Source organism: Pelobates fuscus, chromosome 1 (assembly GCF_036172605.1).
Source record: "Pelobates fuscus isolate aPelFus1 chromosome 1, aPelFus1.pri, whole genome shotgun sequence".
Taxonomy (NCBI): Eukaryota; Metazoa; Chordata; class Amphibia; order Anura; family Pelobatidae; genus Pelobates; species Pelobates fuscus.
The window spans coordinates 437,333,253-437,352,172 of record NC_086317.1 but is presented as its reverse complement, the minus strand read 5'-3'; the positions used below and the strand labels follow the sequence as shown (position 1 = coordinate 437,352,172).

General features: G+C 39.5%; 1 protein-coding gene across 1 annotated transcript; it reads left to right on the top strand.

Annotated features, from left to right (window-relative positions):
- The first annotated feature begins 8,114 nt into the window (after positions 1 to 8,114).
- RASL11A (RAS like family 11 member A) lies at positions 8,115 to 12,601 on the top strand. The gene is made up of 4 exons (XM_063444884.1): positions 8,115 to 8,525; positions 10,364 to 10,420; positions 10,519 to 10,598; positions 12,037 to 12,601. Exons 1-4 carry the CDS (start codon positions 8,405 to 8,407, stop codon positions 12,502 to 12,504), a joined length of 726 nt encoding a protein of 241 aa, XP_063300954.1. The 5' UTR covers positions 8,115 to 8,404; the 3' UTR covers positions 12,505 to 12,601.
- Positions 12,602 to 18,920: the final 6,319 nt, after the last annotated feature.

Here is an 18,920-nt window from a genome sequence, read left to right as displayed (position 1 = left end):
TTGATTTATTTGTTTTATCAAACTCGGAGGGTTGTGTGTGGGGGTCTCCCCCCAACCTTTAGTTTTCTTGCCATTTTTTAAGTGGGCATTTCTCATTAGGAAATTTATTCAAGGTATCAGCAATTCAGTATCTTGATATAAACCTTCAACCTCTATTGGTGGCATTCATTCCGGATGTTAGATTTCTGACCCTAAATAATAACCCCATAAAGACAAATGCTTTGCTATACGGTCATCCCAATTTTCCATTTATCAGTGTATTGGCAGCTCTGCAATGAGAATAAATATTTCCTTTTTTTTTTTAAGTTAAGTTTATGCATCGCATGATGTTTGCTTAATGGGATGCATAAATGTAGAATAACTGCCATTTTATGGAGACATGACTAATAAATCTTAAGACAGTGTTTTTTTTTTTGTTTTTTTTTTAAATTCTTTATTCCAGGGCATGGCAGTACATCAAAAACATAATACAACACATTATTGCAATATCTTATCACGGTCAGTTTATTAATCTCACATTTTTCTAAATGATGAGGCATTTGTTTCTATCGGTTCCTGGTAAATTGTTGTAATAGACATTGAGATTAGAAAAACGTCAAGTCCTGGTGTCCTTGTCCGCCCTGGTAGGTTTTTTTTTTGTTTGTTTTTTTAATTTAGAATTAAAACATATATAACTAAAGATACAACCATTTCTTATTTTTATTTAGCATCCCTTGTCTTCTCCTTTGTGCTCCATAATTCGCTCCTATATCCAGTTTGTAAAGGGGGGGGGGGAGCCTGCGATTATGGGCTTATCAAGCGTTTGCTGCGCTATTGATCCAAGGGCCCCATATTTTCTCAAATTTTCTCGTGGTTCCTCTTATCCGAGCTGTTAGATCATCCATGAGGCATGTATTTTTTTTTGATTTTTTTTTTTTTGTATCACCGCAGACATATTGGGTGTCTCTCTCTGCAGCCACACCTGTGCCAAACCTCTCCTAGCGGCCAGATTCAATATATTGAATAAAGTTTGTTCTGCTTTGGTCCAATTGTCTATAGATCTAGCTATCAGGAATACCCATGGATCCAGCCTGATCTTTTTCAAATGTCTTGCAGCAGCTGTACAACTTGTTGTCAATATACCTGCACTAGTGGGCATTCCCAACACATATATGGATATATGTTCCTTTCAGGCAGCATCCTCTCCAGCATAGGTCAGTGGGTATCTTATTCATTCAGTATAATTTTACCGGTGTTGTATACCATTGAAATAGTCTTATAAGATTGTTCCTGCAGTGAGACACGTATAGAGGACCGCGCGGCTGCTTACCACATTTCCTGCCATTCTAAAACTTCCAATGTCTCGCCCAGGTCCGCCTCCCACTGATCTATATGATTCCTCCCCATTCTAATGTATTATTGCGTAAGTGTGTGTTAAAACAGTGTTTCTGACTACTCATTTCAGATCTTGTACAAAATATTGCCAGGTATAGCATGAAATATATATATATTTTTTTTCATTCCCAAACTTTTTTTTTTAAATTGATGAACCATTGAAGATTGTGTAGAAATAAACTCCTTTCCCAGGTGCAGTCGATGGGATAAAATATGACCAAATTATCTTTGCTTGGTATTTCTGGGAATGGTGAAGTGAAGAAAAAAAAGGCATGTCTACATAATGCAAGTCCATAAGCAGACTCTTGAAAAGGAAAATCATATCTTTGCTGGTTGAAATGAGCTGTAGTAATTTATCATGCGCTCATTACAAGCTGTGCAACAGCTAGCTGCATATTTACTGTACATCATAAAAAAAATGGAACACGTGTCCGGACCACAACACTGGGGAGCATTTTCTTAAAATGTAATTATATAATCAACCTAAACAACTTATATTACAGTTCAGGAGTACATTTGTGTGTCTGACATTACAAAGAAATATGATCTGGGTTTATGTAAGTTGATTTTATTATTGAAGAGTGCTTGTATCCTAGGGCCTGTTCTTAAAAGGGTAGAATGCTGTTGTGTGAAGGTATACCTCAAATTTGTTTGCAGTTCCACTATGCTAATTTGATGTTAGCATTACCATTTGTAGCCACATGAGGGCATACTGGGTCTACTACCTATTGCAAACATTGGTAACAAGATTTTATTCCGAATGTCCAAGCAGCAGTTATCACAAAGGGGTAGTTTAAAACCCACAGAGAAACACTATTCCTAATCACTGTGCACATTTAAATAACTGTTTTTTTTGGTTTAGGTAAAATTTGAGACAGAGGTGTATATTTTCTAAAACCCTACACACTTATTAACCCTTAATAGAAGGAACACGTGGGTTAGGTGGCCGCACTGTAACATAGCTGTGTAATACAAATGTACAAAAATAAGTACTGCCCTCAAAGTCCCACTATGCCTGGGCGGCAGCAATGTCTATGGTACAAATCCGCACCAATAAATATAATAAACCAATCCAGGTATAGTGTGGGCAAATGCATACTTGATCCTCGTTTTGGCGCAAAATCGGATGTGACCTAAATTGGCACCTCATGTAACATCAGGCGGGAGCACCAGAATTGGCCAGAGTTCTACTGGATATTCCTTCTCAACCTTGTCATTTTCAACTAAGAATTAAAGTGACAAATGTCAAAAACCTCTTGTTATGAATGATTATTCACTTAATCTAGGTTTCAAAATATCTCAACACGCAAACAAAAATAGCTCATGCACCATCTGTACCCAAGGATTAATAAAGTACAATGCTATAGAAGTAAATATATTTTTAAAATTAATCCTTTGTTTTTTACTCCAAATAGAAGATTTGACATATATTAAAAATAAGTCGGTACTTAAAATTAATCTTTTAAATCTGCAAGCAATTTGAAAAGTGACCATTCAAAATCCAAGTTCAAACCATGTAGTTGGAGGGTGTTAAGCTAAAAAAACAATTTCATTTCCATTTGGCCCAATGTTTCTTAATTATGCTTTCACCTCTCCAATAACATGATTTGGTGTATGGCAAAACAAAAAACATCCCTTTTGACAGTTTTTCCATATACATTTTTATTTTCCTGAATACAAATTTGTAATGGATGCGTTGTCATAGTATAGTCCACATGGACACATTATAAAATATATTATATTTTGGGAATAACCAGTAAGCAGTTTAATGTTATATACATTGTCTTCTTGTGGGTGTTTGAAAACATTTCATGCAGCATTACTTTTTACATTTATTTTTGCTGTGCAGATTATAGCAAGCACAATATAGTCATACAGACATAAGCATGGCATTGAGACAGTAGCACAATTTTAAGTGTAAGAAATACTGAGTTGTAGAGAATAAAAACAAATACGGAATGGTACGCCTACAAAGGAAATGCGAACTGGAGCTTGTCGATGATAAGTTGGTACAAGCTTATGCCCACGCATAGCAAAATCTAAACAAATTCAAATTGTGTTAGTAGATTTAGGCTAGGCATTCATGGCTAATATGTTGATTTATACTAAGTGAAGTTGCACAGGAAATTATTTAGACAAATAGATTGAAGGCAATAAAACATACATAACCATATGCTGAAAACTACAGTTACATGGACAATGTTTGGATTCCAGTGACTTGGCCTACACCCAATGTATGATGGGATACTGCTTATATGATATGAAGTCTCTAATGTCTGCACCCTTCCGGCCCCAGTCCCCAGCGCATTCCTGAGCACCTGTAACATTAGTTCCAGAGCAGAATGCCGTTAAAACTAGGTGCCCCCTGACATGTTGTTTTCTCACAAGTTGAGTGTTGATCTCCTGGAGGACAGAGAAGCTTTGAGAGAATCGTCCCAGAGTAGGCCACTGCCTAGAGAGAGGGCGGCCTACTGCTGGTCTAAGTCTTCAACGCTGACACTTTCGTCGGAGCACTCGCCTCCCCGCTATCTGATCTGAGTCAGGGCCTCATCCAGGAGATGTGGATTGTTGTGCGGTTTAATGTTAAATTGTTGCCGGTAGAGCCTTCTCATGAGTGCCCAGGTGGTAAGAGAAGTTGGCGTACAAGCGGTCAAGTTTCTCAGAGAGAGGGGGCAGGAAAGCACTGGATGTAGGATTACACGTGGCATCCACCATGGTAGTCATAGCTGGTCTGTTGGTACAGGTAGGACAGTCTCTGTATCACAGTAATTGTCAGGATATCCTTCACTGGCAGGGGGTGAAGAGTATGCAGGGGAGAGCTCCAGGTGAGCATGCTACAATCCGCTAAGGGATCAGCCTACCTCAAGCTGTCTAGGACTCGTAGGCCTCAGGTCTATACCCACGAAGAAGCCTCCGATCTCGGTCGAGAACACAATCATTTGTAGCCTCAGTGGTAGACACCCAGCTCCGGGGTATGTAAGCAGGCAATATTCATGGCTATTTTAAATAGTTTTGGCTGAATATGAGCTGTTTTGCGTGGAGCTCATATGATGTGTGACTGATCAGCGTGGCTACTAGGCTCCAACCGCCCATGCAGAATTTTTTTGGTTTCCAGTTTATATACATGCAGAACAGACACCACAATCATAGAAGTAAAATAAAGGGTGTCATCAGAAAATGCGGCCAATATTTTAAGTAGGATTTGGAAACAGACTGCATGTGAGGAGAAAAGTAAAACCTGAGTTGAAAGTAACTCCAAGACAGCAAGCTATGGGGTTATAATAATAGGTGTTCAATTGACCTGCTGGGAGATAGATGGGAAAAGGACTATTGGGGGGAGGGGAAGGAGAGTGAGTTTAGTTTTAGAAAATATGAAGACATCCAGTTAAAGATGGGAAAGGTAGTTTCTGTCGTGTTGTTTGAACGCTGGAGAGATTCGTGAAGGAGAGGTAAATCTGAGTATCGTCAACATATAGATAGAATTGAAATCTAAAAGAGTAAAGGTCACTTAGAGAGGCAGTGTCAATGGAGAATAAAACATGACCAAGAATAGAGCCTTAGGGAACACGAACTGAGACGAGCCATAGAAAGAAACACTAAATGAGCGTTCAGAATGATAGGATATAAACCGGGAAAGTACAGCGTTATGGAGTCCAAGGTTGTGAATGGTTTGCAGAAGAAGAGACTGGTTGATGGTATCAAAGTCAGCAAAGAGGTGGAGGAGAATTAAGGGAGAGTAATGAACTTTAGAGATGACAGTCACTTTGGTAAGGGCCGTTTCACTAGAATGGAGGGAGTGGAACCTAGACGGAAGAATGTTCAAGGAGAGTTAGTACTGAGATATTGTGTTAGATGGGTAGACACAAGCTGCCCAACAATCTTCGAAGTGAAGGGGAGTAGTGAAATGGGTAGTTGGAAGGCAAGTGCTTACAGCATTACACAGGTTCATTGTGGGACAGTCAAATTGCTAAGGATTTGCCTGAGAGTTTTTGGTCTTGGCCCAATACTGCCCTTCAACGCCATTCCTTCAGTCCCAGACCATTACAGGAATTGGCTCATAACATCTACTGTCCCCTACACGCAAGGTCACTGGGTCCAAGAGAGCCCCACATAGTGGAGATCCTCCAGGTGTTGTGAGCTTTGAACAGGGTGAACCCCCTTCTAGGTTCCGAGGCCAGATAGAGAACAGTGGCCGAAGGCACTGATGCCTCCCAGCACAGCGGCCTTGCACAGACTAGGGGACCTGGTCGTGCTGCTAAAGGGCTGTAGCGTCTGACCGGGGCCCTGATCAAAGGTGGCCATCGGGTGGTCCTTACTGCATGGGCCACTCCATGGGCCCCCTGAGCTAGCAGGCCCTGGTATAGCGCACTAGCTGCATCGGCAGTAGTTCCGCCACTGTGTCAGTGTTCTCATTTAAACTGTTGACTGCTACTTTTCCTTTCTACCATCTTCTTCATTCCTTTGCTCCTTTTCCTCATTCTTTTTAATGCGTTTCGTTTTCTTTTTTTCTCTTTGATTTTGTGTTTTATTACTCTGAAAAAAAAAAGTCTCAGTGGGGGATCATGCATGTTTTTTTGTTTACCAATCTAGTGTTGTTGTTTTTTTATAGCGTTTTGTGTTGGATGTATTTTTCTTCTCTGATGTCCTGACTGTTGCTTCCTATGTATACCCAGTCGTGATTACATAAAGAATTATGTTTAAAAATGTTGAGCATTATTTATGAATAGGAAACTGCTTTAGTGAAAGTTCTTTATGGAACTAATCAAAACCACAAACTTTTTCTTTGCAGGCACAACAAGGCTGAATGCATGAGAGCCCAAATTCCACAATTAAAATGTATTCCGTCAAAATGTAAAAAAATTGTACAACGTTAAGCACGTCACTAACATTTAATATGTTAAGACCTAAAGGGAAATTATGGTGCCAGGAAAACAAAGTTGTTTTCCTGACACTATAGCTCCCCCCTCCTTTGTGACCCTCTCCCCTCCTCTGTCACTTATCTGAGTCCAGCACCCAAGTCCCTCTGTGCTGGCTCGGGCTCCACCTCTGCTCCTCCCATGCCGACGTCAGCCAACGAGGGAGGCCTAATGCGCATACACAGCCATTGCAGCGCTCGCATTAAGACTTTGCCATAATAAAGCATTATACAATGCTTTCCTATGGGGTTCTGGGTGCGCTGGATGTTATCATGCCTAGCGTAAGGATTTCCAGCATCACTTAGGCGACCAAAAGACGCCTAACGACCTGGAAGTCCCTCTAGTGGCTGTTTTCACTCTTGTAGAGATGGAGTTAACCCTCACATGTAATTATTGCAGTTAATTAAAAACGGAAATAATTAACATTGCAAGATTAAGGGACCTGGGACTATGCACCCAGACCACTTTAATGAGTGGTCTGGGTCCCTATAGTGTCCCTTTAAGATAAGATCTTTTGTGCTGGAACCTACTGTACCAGATTGTCAACCATGTCGTGTTTTACATATATTCATACATACAGCATTGTGGAATAAATAAATTGGCGCTATAAAACTAATTGTAAATGCATTATGATTAAGTGCTTCGTATAGGAAACGCGTGTTAGTGGAGTGCTGTCCTCTGTACAAATCTTCCACTTTTCATGAATACATTTTAATTCTGGAATTTTGACTCCCATGCATTCAGCCTTATTGTATTGTGCCTCCACAGAAAACCTTTATGGTTTTGATTTCTGGATTGGTGATCCTGCAATGGGAAGCATTGATTTTTTTATTTTGTGGTGTAGGATCCTTCAAGCTGTCTAAACACAGACCAGCACTGTTTTAAATGTTACTGCCCAGGGGCACCTAAATAAGTTGTCAAACCATGCTTAAAACATACCCATCTTACCGTTGTACGGTGCCGGGGCACAACAGGTACCATCACTAGTACAGCAGACTGCAGTGGTCATGGTGCAATCACGCTGGGTATATTTATCAAATTGAGAAAGTGATTTTATAAAGGTAATATTTATTTTAAAGAATATATATATATATATAATATTTTAGGCAACACATAGTATAAATATATAGACTTACCTTACGTTTATTTTTATTTCCTATCAAGTGATAACACATGCAAGAATTATAAAATAAAATGATTAGGAAAGAAGGGGAATGTAGCATACATAGAATAGTAAGGATAGAAAAAAAAGCATGTTTAGGAATGAAGAGTCTGGGGGCACAGCAAGATGAATGGAAGTGGGAGAAAAGCGGTGTGCAAAAAATATCCACAAAATATAAACTTTTATTATTAGAGTTATAAGGGCTCACATTATTACTTATCAGAAGCCATCTTATTATTAGGGGCAATAAACTGTTGTGCTGACCCTGTTAGCAGCCAGAATCCAGACATTATGAAGTTAAAGTCCACCTTTGGGAATCTCTTGAGCTGATCATTACACAGGCAGTGGATACCATATATAGAGCAATGTACAAACTGAGAATTCCAGGGGATATTCCGATACATTGTATACACAGACATTCCTCCACTTCCTCTGTGTCTGCTGGACCTGACAGCTTTATTATTGGGATTATTATCAGCAGCCATTCATTGTCCCTGATCCCTGGTTATTCTGTATGTGTGGCTGTGAAAGCTCTAATGGAATGACGAGCAGTGGGCATTGCGTCACCGTGCGTAATGCAGCCCACCCCCAGCGACGCCTATGCTCCCTTTCCTGCTGGGTGGTGGGAGGTCTATCCTTGCTGTATCCGGGAGCAGCCTGTATAAAGCTCAGAGCAGGCACCAGGCTCCCACAGTCACCCACCATCAGCACTTCACCACAGTGCTCCAGGATCCCTCTAACTGATAACATCCCCTGTGGCACTGCACAGAATAAATAGCATTACAGATTTACAATTACAGCTGGATTGCACTCCATCTATTGCTTTTGCATCAGATCTGTTGCGACCAGTCGCCAGGGTCGCACCAAGGCTAGGACCCTTCCCCTTGGCTGGCAGGTGGGGGGCAGGGACTGTGCTCAGCTGGCTGAGATATTGAGTTGTGGATCTATACCCATGCGTTTGCCAAATATGTCCAGTAATTTCTTGTTAGCCCCTATCCCAGAGAATGCGGATTTTTTCTCCATCAGGGACATAAAACTGGCTGTTTTTGGAGCAAGTGGAGTTGGGAAGACTGGTAAGTGTTGTCTTGGCATGTGTGGAAATGGGCAGAATTAGCAATAATTGGACTTTTAAAATACAGTGATCATATGTCACTCAATTCGTTATACAGTTATCCAAGTGATACTTTGAAATTCAGTTTGTAACATGATGATACCTTGTGATGACACGTGCAATGCAGCAATAACTTGGGGGGCTTTCTAAGTCATATAAATCCCCCAGATGATAGCTATGCTGTAATTTGAATTGATTTAGAGATTTTTTACAATTTAGTTATTTTCTGCCTAAATTTTGCGAAGTTTGATTTTTATCTCAGTATTATCCACTGTTTAATGTATAATACATCTGGGATTTTTGTTATTTATCCATGATGGGACATTTTGTAATTGTCTCATTTATTGTTAAATTCCCCCTTTTTATAACATTGTAAAGCGCTGTGGAATAATAATAATAATAACAATAATAATTAATGGTGCATTGCTTGGACTGGCTATTACAATTGACCTTTATGCCTTTTACATATTAAAAGATCATACAATCCTATAAGCAGTTTGAGTGCCAGAGGGTCAAAAAGTGCATTGTTCTATCTTTGGCACACAACATGTTAATATTTTGTTTCACCCACACATGTGGCACTCAAAGGGTTAAACCTTCACATGTACTTTTGATCTAAATACATATTAATTCACATATGATCACTGGTGCATTTCACTGGTAGTTTACACATAAGCTTAGCACTAAGTATTTGCCAAAATCCTGCCCACCTGGGTGAAGCAGACCTTCATTCTGCTAGCATTGGGGTGTATTCACTAAGCTTTGAATTGTGGTGGACTGATAACGGACTTGCCCCCACATTCTGCAGTCAGAGATGGGCAGCCATCATATAATTAGTAGCAGATCTATACTGGAGCTTAGTTGGCAAAGTAACTAAACCTTAGAATGAAATGTTACAGTAGAGTCATTTAAAAAGTGTAAATTCTGGGAACTAGATTTATTATGCACTATGCTAGGAGATTGATTCATGAAACTATTTTTATAGGAGGAAACTATTAGAATGGCAATTTAATGTCATGTACACTGAATGATGTAGAAACTGTTATTCCTGCATGTTATCCCTATATAGAATCAATGTCCTCCTGTAGAAATTGTATTCAGAAATTGGGCTTATGCAGTCAGAAATGAGAGTATTTGATAGGCTGGGGATGTGCGCTGATACTGTCTTCATAAGCCACTATACTTATCAACTAATACAGCTAGACTGTGTAAATGTATCTGCAAAAATACTTCAAATACTCGTATCACTCACACTGCATTTTTTTAAATTTACCCCATATCAAAACAGCAATAGTCAACGTAAACTTGTATTGTTGCTTTAACCAACCCTTCATGTAGAGTGACCAGGGATGAGGATGGCACACGTAAAATAAACCACTAAAGTGACTCAGCCCTGAGCAGATTCACATAACCAGCAAAGTAAAAGATGTGAAAGGGAAGGCACTCCGTATGTTGTGGACTACATCTCCCTTGATGCTTTGCCAGCATTACGGCTGTGAGAGGATTATGGGATATGTAGTCCATAACGAAGGTTGCCTACCATTGTTTAGGGCTTCCTATTTTCTTGGTGTGGCGGCTGAGACTATATCTTAGCAGTAATAACCAGTTATGGCATCCCAGCTGTTGTCGACTATCTATTAGCTATCTGAGTATTATGGGAATGAAGTCAACCAGTGGTGTAATAATGTGTTGAAGTGCTTTACCCATCAGCTATGTTGTGTATAACTTGCTTTTTGTCTGATAGAAATATACACTAATTTGCTGTATAATTAACATTCATTTTGTATTTTCTCTCTATAGCAATGATTGTCCGATTTCTTACCAAACGATTCATTGGGGACTATGAAACCAATACTGGTAGGTGTACTGCTTCCTTCATTAAGCTGACATGCTAGCATCCAGGCTAACCTTTCAAATTGTACAAAAAAATAACCATTTTCTAATTTATTAAACAGGAAACCTGTACTCCAGGCTGATGTGCCTAGAAGGAGAGCAGACATATTTGCAGATTCAAGACACGCCAGGCCATGTAAAGGTAGGTGCTTCAGACAACAATTTATCTTTTACTATTGTTATACAATACAAGGAATCTGCCATTGCAATTGGTATTTTGCTTTTACCCTTATGGGGAGACCGAGATTAGTTATAATAAATGTTAGGTTTGAACTCTGACACACCGAGTTATTATTGAATTATTGGGAAATTAAAATTTTACATTTAACGCCAAAATAGCTGAAAATATAGCTGACTTAGAAAATGTTTCCAATTCGGCTGTTTAGGCCCTTAAATTTGAAACACTAATGCACTTAATTTTACTAACAGTTTATTGCATAGTTCTTGAAGCCATATATGGAACGTCAGGGTCTCTGTACATTAACCTTATGGGGAATGGTCAATACAGAATTCCTTGAAGTTGTTGCCTTTTCACAATTTAAGTCCAAGCATTGCAGGGTTAAGTATTAAAAATGCTCTAAGACCAATCACCTTGATACCCAGTGACAATTATAATAAAATGAGCAATTACCCTTCTAAATTCAGAAAACCATAGAGAACATAAGATTCCTCCAAATCTTCAATACTCAATATAAAAACATACCACTCTACAGAAAAAAATAAAATACAATCAACGACAAATAGAATAACACTGCTAAAAATTGTTGGTTTTCTATGTATCTGATTGAACTCACACAATGTATAGAAAGTACCATCAAAGGGTAAAATCAAAACTCTCATCTCTTCTTGCATATTTCTTGCATATTTAAAAAAAAAGACAAAACACAAAACCTAGAGTGTACCTTTTTAAAACCATGATCAATTTAATACAAATGCATTTAGAAGGTATAAAGTGTAAAATCTGCTGTCACTATAAGTTAATATAAAATCCAATTCCCTAAGTCTGTAGAAGATGGGCAGGTAACCAGTAATCAGGTGGAGATCCAATAGCCCTACGCGTTTCAACCGTTCGGCATAGTCATCTTCAGGGGAAACTGATTAAACAAGTGCACAGGAAAATATTATTCCACCCACTCAAAAAATGCTCTTCAATCTCGTAACTCACCTATCAACGGTCTTTCAAGCTGAACAATTATGTCTTCTTTATTCTTGACCAAGTAGGCCTCTTGGGTGTACATTTCTATGGGGGCTTTTTGGCAGAGCAGGGTATGAATTTAGAAGTGGTGAGGTCCTGCCAAATTCAACTTAATCTTTCAAAATTCCAAGTCCTGAAGTTGAACTCATTATAGTTTCCAAAAATAGTTCAGTGTCTCACTGCGCCCCATCTGATAGTGATTTGCTGCTAATAAAAACTTGGAATTTGATCTCCAGTGGTCTTAGTCTTCTGCAAAAAGTATTTGCTTTTTTTTAACACCAAAGTAAAATGAGACGGCTGTGTGATTTTATTTTTTACCCTTGATGTATTTTTATAACAGTATGTCAAGATGATTGTAAAACCTTTATGATTGGTCTCTTTGTAGATGGAAATTGATTCGGCCCCAGTTCCAGAGATTCTAAGGTGTTTGCAGTGGGCTGAAGGGATCCTCCTGGTCTACTCAATCACGGACTCTAAGAGCTATGAATACGTTCGCCATCTTTACCAGCACATCCGAAAAGTGTATTCGGACTCGAAGATTCCTGTAATTCTAGTGGCTAATAAAGGAGACCTTCTTCACGTAAGGCAGGTCTCGTCAGACTCAGGAATACAACTGGCAAATGAACTGGGATGTTTTTTTGTAGAAATCTCAACCAGTGAAAACTGCCAGGGTGTTTGTGATGTGTTTCAGTATCTTTGTAAAGAGATAAATAAAGTACAAACTTCAAGCTCTGGAGAAAGAAGAAGAGTTTCCATCATACCTCGACCCAGGTCACCAAACATGCAAGATTTAAAGAGACGATTTAAACAAGCTTTAACGCCAAAAGTTAAAGCTTCCTCTACGGTGGCATAGGACTTCTGACATAACTAATAGGATTTTATATTTTTGATACCTAATTTAGAGTAATTTATTTTTTTTATGGACAGTAACTGTTGTTTTTGTATAATTGTATATAAGGAGATGTCCTTTTGCTTGCAAATAAACCAGTTAAGTCCTAGAGGTGAGCTAGCACACAAATAGTTCCCGTGTGGTCAATTTCAACTCACCAGGGCAAAATTTGCACTCGAAAATGGCCTTGTTTACCTGTCAGGGAGTTGTGGCCTTGCTACTCACTAAAGTATTTTGGAACTAAAAGTGTTAACAGACTGACGCATAGAGCCTGTGTTCTAGACTGTCTGACACATTTGGCTGGCATTACGGAATGTTAATATGTAGACTGAGTTCAGTAGCCAAAACTTATACATTTTAATTCTACATTCCTGGGATTTAAAGTTTGTTATCCAGGGATTTTTTTTTCTCTTTTTTTCATGCATCAACATAATCCAGATGTCAGCGATCAGGCACCCATCCAATGCTGTGACCAAAAGATTTCCTGTATCCAGACAAAAGGCAGACACAAAGACACATTATTCTCTTGTTCTCCACCGGCTTCTAGAAGTAGCAGTGTTATGTAAAGTATAAAGATATTTTAACACCAAAGTCAGAAACAGGATTTTAGTCAATGAAAACTTGGTTGGTGCTTAAGGGAAAAGGTACTTAAGTTTAGTGATCGCTGGACAGACAGACGATATACAGAAAGACAGACAGATAAAATACTGTTTGTTTAGCTTTCATGCTAACCTTAAAAATAATAAGATCATGGAATTCTGTATTACGTGAAAAGAAAACATTACTGGCATTGAGAATATAATGAGATTGTGTTCTTATAAAGCAAAAATCAGTCAATAAAAAGAATGTGACCTTTGAAAGGTCTGATGGATTTCATCATGCTAAATTCTTCTGTATTGTTACAAGGAGCCTCTTTATTAGACTGATAATGACCAGCCATATAGTAGCATCCTCAGACATTTGTTCTTCTGCGTATAAATGTCTTCAGTGGAGCAGGTTCAAGTCTTCTATAGGACACTTACAGGGCAGTTTCAATTCACTATGTGGATAATGGGAGTTGTAATTCATAGATGTTGGGGGAACTAAGGCTTCTCCCAATGTAATATACCAACAATTATGTTTGTCCACTGATAAACCACTAAACATATTTGGAAATAATGTATGTTGGATAGTTTGATGGATATTGCAACATCTGGCTCCATACCACACTATCTACGTTGTCATGATAATGGGACCGGATATGAGTGTTTATAAGTACATAATCCCACCCACATATACAGTACACACTGTCCAGATGCCCAAAAATGTGTCCAGAACATTGAAATATACATATATCGCAAACATTGTTAATGTAATTATTTATTTTTTTGTCAATAAACATCTCCAGTTGGTTAATACTTACTGTCTGTTTTTTTTATTTTTTTTTTAAAATGTCCTTTGTAAATCTAAGTATACTTATCTTACAATGATTTTACATGGTACGAATAATAAAGCAATCAGTGGCTCAAATTAAGAACAAAACTGCAACAGAAAAAATACTTAATGACTTGCAAACGATAACAGAATGATAGTTGGTGGGACCTAATTACACCACTGTCTCCACTGCTTAGGGGTTTGTTTGCCCTTCTGAGCTAAGACTTGTATTGCTGGGCTTAGCTCCGACTGAGGCAGTAATTTTATTCCTTGGTCTGTTAGGGTATACCACCTAAGGTGTTGCAGAATTTTCATGTAACTGTATGAGATGATTTGTTTCATTTTTGTCATATTATCACCATACTTATAAGATATTCAACTTTTAATAGACATTAAATAAATATAATTATTGCTTCATATCTATATTTGAGTGCGGTATTTCTCAGACTGAGGTAGTACCCTAGGTAAGAATTTAAATCACTCTAAGTTGTTTGACTGAGTACATTGGGGGGTTGCAGGGCACTCCTCGCCCATTGTGCTTGGAGTGTTTCTTTAAGAAACAAAGCAAATCTCTCTAGCTCAAGGTCAGAGCCAGGGTTTGCCGGGAAAACTAAAACAAAAGAGGGCTACCTCCTGCTAAACTAAGGTATGGCTAAAATATTGTATGTGATATCCACGGAGCAACTCTTGATTCACAGGTTCAATGTTTCCAACAAAAACCTTCTTTAACACATGGCAACCAGGGAGACTGAAAGTTTACAAACTAGTCAAAAAAGGATCCAGGTTGCAGTTATCTTTGACTACAGATGGTATAAACCCTAGCATGTTTTTCAGTTGCCTCCTTTATCTCTTTTTTCTTTTCCAAGCTTTTTTATTTTTTAGCTCACATTGAATGATTGCACTAATTTATATCGATTTCTTTTAGTTGATCAATGATATAGAGATGGAAACTACAATGATCAGCCATAACAGTACAACCACTGAGAGATTAAGTGAATAATATTGATTATATTGTTACACTGGCATCTGTCGAGAAGTGTGATATATTAAGCAGGAAAAATGGGCAAGCAAAAAGATCTGAGTGACTTTGACAAGGGACAAATAGTGATGGCTTGACAATACGGTCAGAGCATCTCCAAAATGGCAAATATTGTGGGGTGTTCCTGGTATGCAGTGGTGAGTAGGACAATCAGTCAGTTGGGGTCATGGGCAGGGCCGCCTTAGGGGTGTGCGAGCTGTGAGGCTGCCATGGCAACAAGGGCACTGGGGGGCCAACACAGCTCGCAGTCGGTCACTCACAGGCCGGCCGAGTTATGTATTGCAAGTGCAAGTGCATAGTGCTGCTCGGCATTTGACCTGCAAATTATGAGCGGAGAGCCACGGCTGGGAATCCACTTATGGATGGAGTGTGGAGGAGGAGCATGGGGGCGTGATGCCGCATACTGGTGCAACGTCGACATGTTCTGTCTTCAGAGGGAGCCGCAGAAGGATCCATTCAGTGAGTGAGGGCGGCGCCCAGTGCTCTTCAGTCGGCTGAGAGGTGAACTGACGGCTCAGTCCAGGGAGCAGCAGCCTTTAATATGAGTGACTGTTCTTTTTTTTTTTTTATTAAATATGTTTTGTTGAAGGGGTGCAGGAGTTTGATTGGGGGGGGGGGGGGGCAGGGGATTTATGAAGGGAGCTGATAAAGGGTGGCATGGGATTGATGAAAGGGGTGGCCAGAGGTTTGATTAATGGACAGGGGTTTGATTAATTGGGCAGGGGTTTGATTAATGGGCAAGGGAGTTATTAAGTGGGCTGATGAAGGGGGCAGGAGATTGAAAAGGGGGGCATGGGGCTGATTAAAGGGGGGCAGGTGGCTGATAAAGGGGTGGGAGGGGATTGATGAGGGGGCAGGGGGCTTATGAATGGGGTCAGAGTGCTGATAAATAAAGGCAGGTGGCTGATAAAGGGATGGGAGGTGATTGAATGGGGGGGAGGGTGGGACAGGAGTGGCCAAGGGATTGATGAAGGGGTTGCCAGGGGTTTAGTGAAGGGATTACTAGGGCTTTGGTGAAGTGCTGGCCAGAGGTTTGGTGAACGGCTAGCCAGGTGTTTGGTGAAGGGAGGGCTAGGGGTTTTGTAGAAGGGGATGGAGGTGACAGATTTTGAATGTGCCTGAAATTGTTTGAAGGGGGACAAATAGAGATTGGCTTGCACAGGGCACCTGAACACCTAAGGCCGGCCCTGGTCATGGGAACCCAAGGCTCATTGATGTACCTGGGGAGTGAAGGCCAGCTTGTCCGGTCCAATCACACAGTACAGCTACTGAAATTCAAATTGCTGAAAAGGTTATTGCACAATATGGTAGGAAGGTATCAGAACACAGTGCATTGCATTGCTGCATATGGGGCTGTGTAGCTGCAGACAGGTTTAGAGGGCACTAAAAGTACCTTCAATGGGGACATGAGCATCAAAACTGGACGATGGAGCAACGGAAGAAGGTTGCCTGGTCTGATGAATGACATTTTCTTTTAAATCAGTTGGATGATTGGGTGCATGTACCCGAGATGGTGTTCAGCCGTGGGAGTTCAGCCATGTTAGGTGGAGGCTACAGCAGGGATGTGTATATCAGCAAAGGGATGGAACATGTGTAATATGTGACTTGTGATCAATAAAGATAGAAACATAGAATGTGATGGCAGATAAGAACCATTCGGCCCATCTAGTCTGCCCAATTTACTAAATCCTGCCTGATTAATAGACAAATTGTGTTTATTAGAATTTTTTTGCCTAAAACGTAGACTCTGAGAAGAAGTTGTCAAGCTATATTCGAGCATTGGACTTATACATTCTCTTCCACACCGCCTGCTGGAATTGATATCACTTCGACATCAGGGATGTGGACCAGGAGTTGTTCTGCTGGAGGGACTAACAGGGGTGACTGTGTTAAGTTAGGTCACTGCGACCTGTTTTCCATGTCTTTCATGCCATCCTTCTGGCGTCAGCATCTGTAAGTGTATAGTGTTTTATTCTTTTCTGTCTGTTTTTTTATGTATTTTGTGGATTAAAACTTTTGAAGATCCCCTTCTATGCTGCTAATTAAGACTTACGATATCAATACCCATGAATTATATATGACTTGATTTTGATCTTTCCAAATTTTGGGTGATCGGTGGGTTGTCCAAACTCCAAAACGGCATGTGGACAAATCATAAAGCAAGCAAAATAGACAATGGATGAACTGTTTTATTTGTTTTATAATTGGGAGTGCCATTCGTGTCGCCAAAAAAAACCAAAAATCCATATGATTGATGGGAAAAAAGATGATTGATGGTTAGGGGACAGTCACGAAATGTTAATTTAATTCACAGATCAAATGAGAATTGAGAAATAAAGGTGAAAAAGAGGAGCAGTTAAAAAACAAATCTATATTTAAATATTATGTATTTAATAAATAGTTAATGTATAAATATATATATATATATATTTTTACTACTCCTCTTTTTCCCTTTATGGATTACTTCTCATCTGGTCTGTGAACCAAATGGCATGAAAATGTACTGGGAAATATATACATAATATTTGTATTTTGCAACAAAATGATTGTCCTATTTTTGCGCCCTTTTGGTTCATCTGAATTGTTTCCCGAATTGTTTACATTAACTAAATTGCCCAAACCTAAATTATTTATTTATAAAATATTTTACCAGGAAAGATACATTGAGATTTCTCTCGTTTTCAATATATACAAAATGTAACATAGAACAGGTAGGAAATATATAATCAACCATGACAGGTGCATTCTGTTTTGAGGTATGTAGAGACGGATCTCTTGAAGGACTTTAGGCTTGGGGAAGATTTTAAAGTGTGCGGGAGGTCGTTCCATAATTACGGTGCTCTGTAGGAAAATGAGGATCGGGCTGCTTTCTTTTTGTATTGAGGTTTTCAGAAGGATATTGATACCTTAGAGAGAGTTCAGAGAAGGGCTACTAAACTGGTTCATGGATTGCAGGATAAAACTTACAAGGAAAGGTTAAAGGATCTTAACATGTATAGCTTGGAGGAAAGACGAGACAGGGGGGATATGATAGAAACATTTAAATACATAAAGGGAATCAACACAGTAAAGGAGGAGACTATATTTAAAAGAAGAAAAGCTACCACAACAAGAGGACATAGTCTTAAATTAGAGGGACAAAGGTTTAAAAATAATATCAGGAAGTATTACTTTACTGAGAGGGTAGTGGATGCATGGAATAGCCTTCCAGCTGAAGTGGTAGAGGTTAACACAGTAAAGGAGTTTAAGCATGTGTGGGATAGGCATAAGGCTATCCTAACTATAAGATAAGGCCAGGGACTAATGAAAGTATTTAGAAAATTGGGCAGACTAGATGGGCCGAATGGTTCTTATCTGCCGTCACATTCTATGTTTCTATGTTTCTATGTTTTAGGTATACTAAATAAAGTGCTGGTACTGGATCGGAGGTTATAGGAGGTGGGAACAGCCGAGGAGAGCATTCTGCTCAGGTAGGGTGGGAGCTTCCCAGAAAAGCTCTTAAACACAAGACTGGAAAGATGCCATAAGAAGGAATTTTAGACCACCTGAACTAAACATTTTTTTAAAGAAATCGATTTGGCTGAATAGATTACTTTTGCTGTGCACAGTATATTGTGCAACCTCTTCCCTTTTAACTATTAGGACCCAGAACGTGTATTCCATTGTCAGGCTATTAATGGGCTTGACACGCAAAAGTTCTCCTTATTGTCTTATACTCAACCCACTGCCACAGGAGTCGAGCAAGGCTTATTGCTTCATTTACTGGGCCCTACAGGTATTTCTATTAATTTCCACTCCACCAACCTTGGGGTATAGAAGTGGTAGGAGTCTAGGTCCATACCTGGTTATTACCCTCCAACCCACCACCCACGGGATGGAGGAAACTGTGTGGGACCTTTGCTTTTGCAAATGTACTAGATTTACTCCA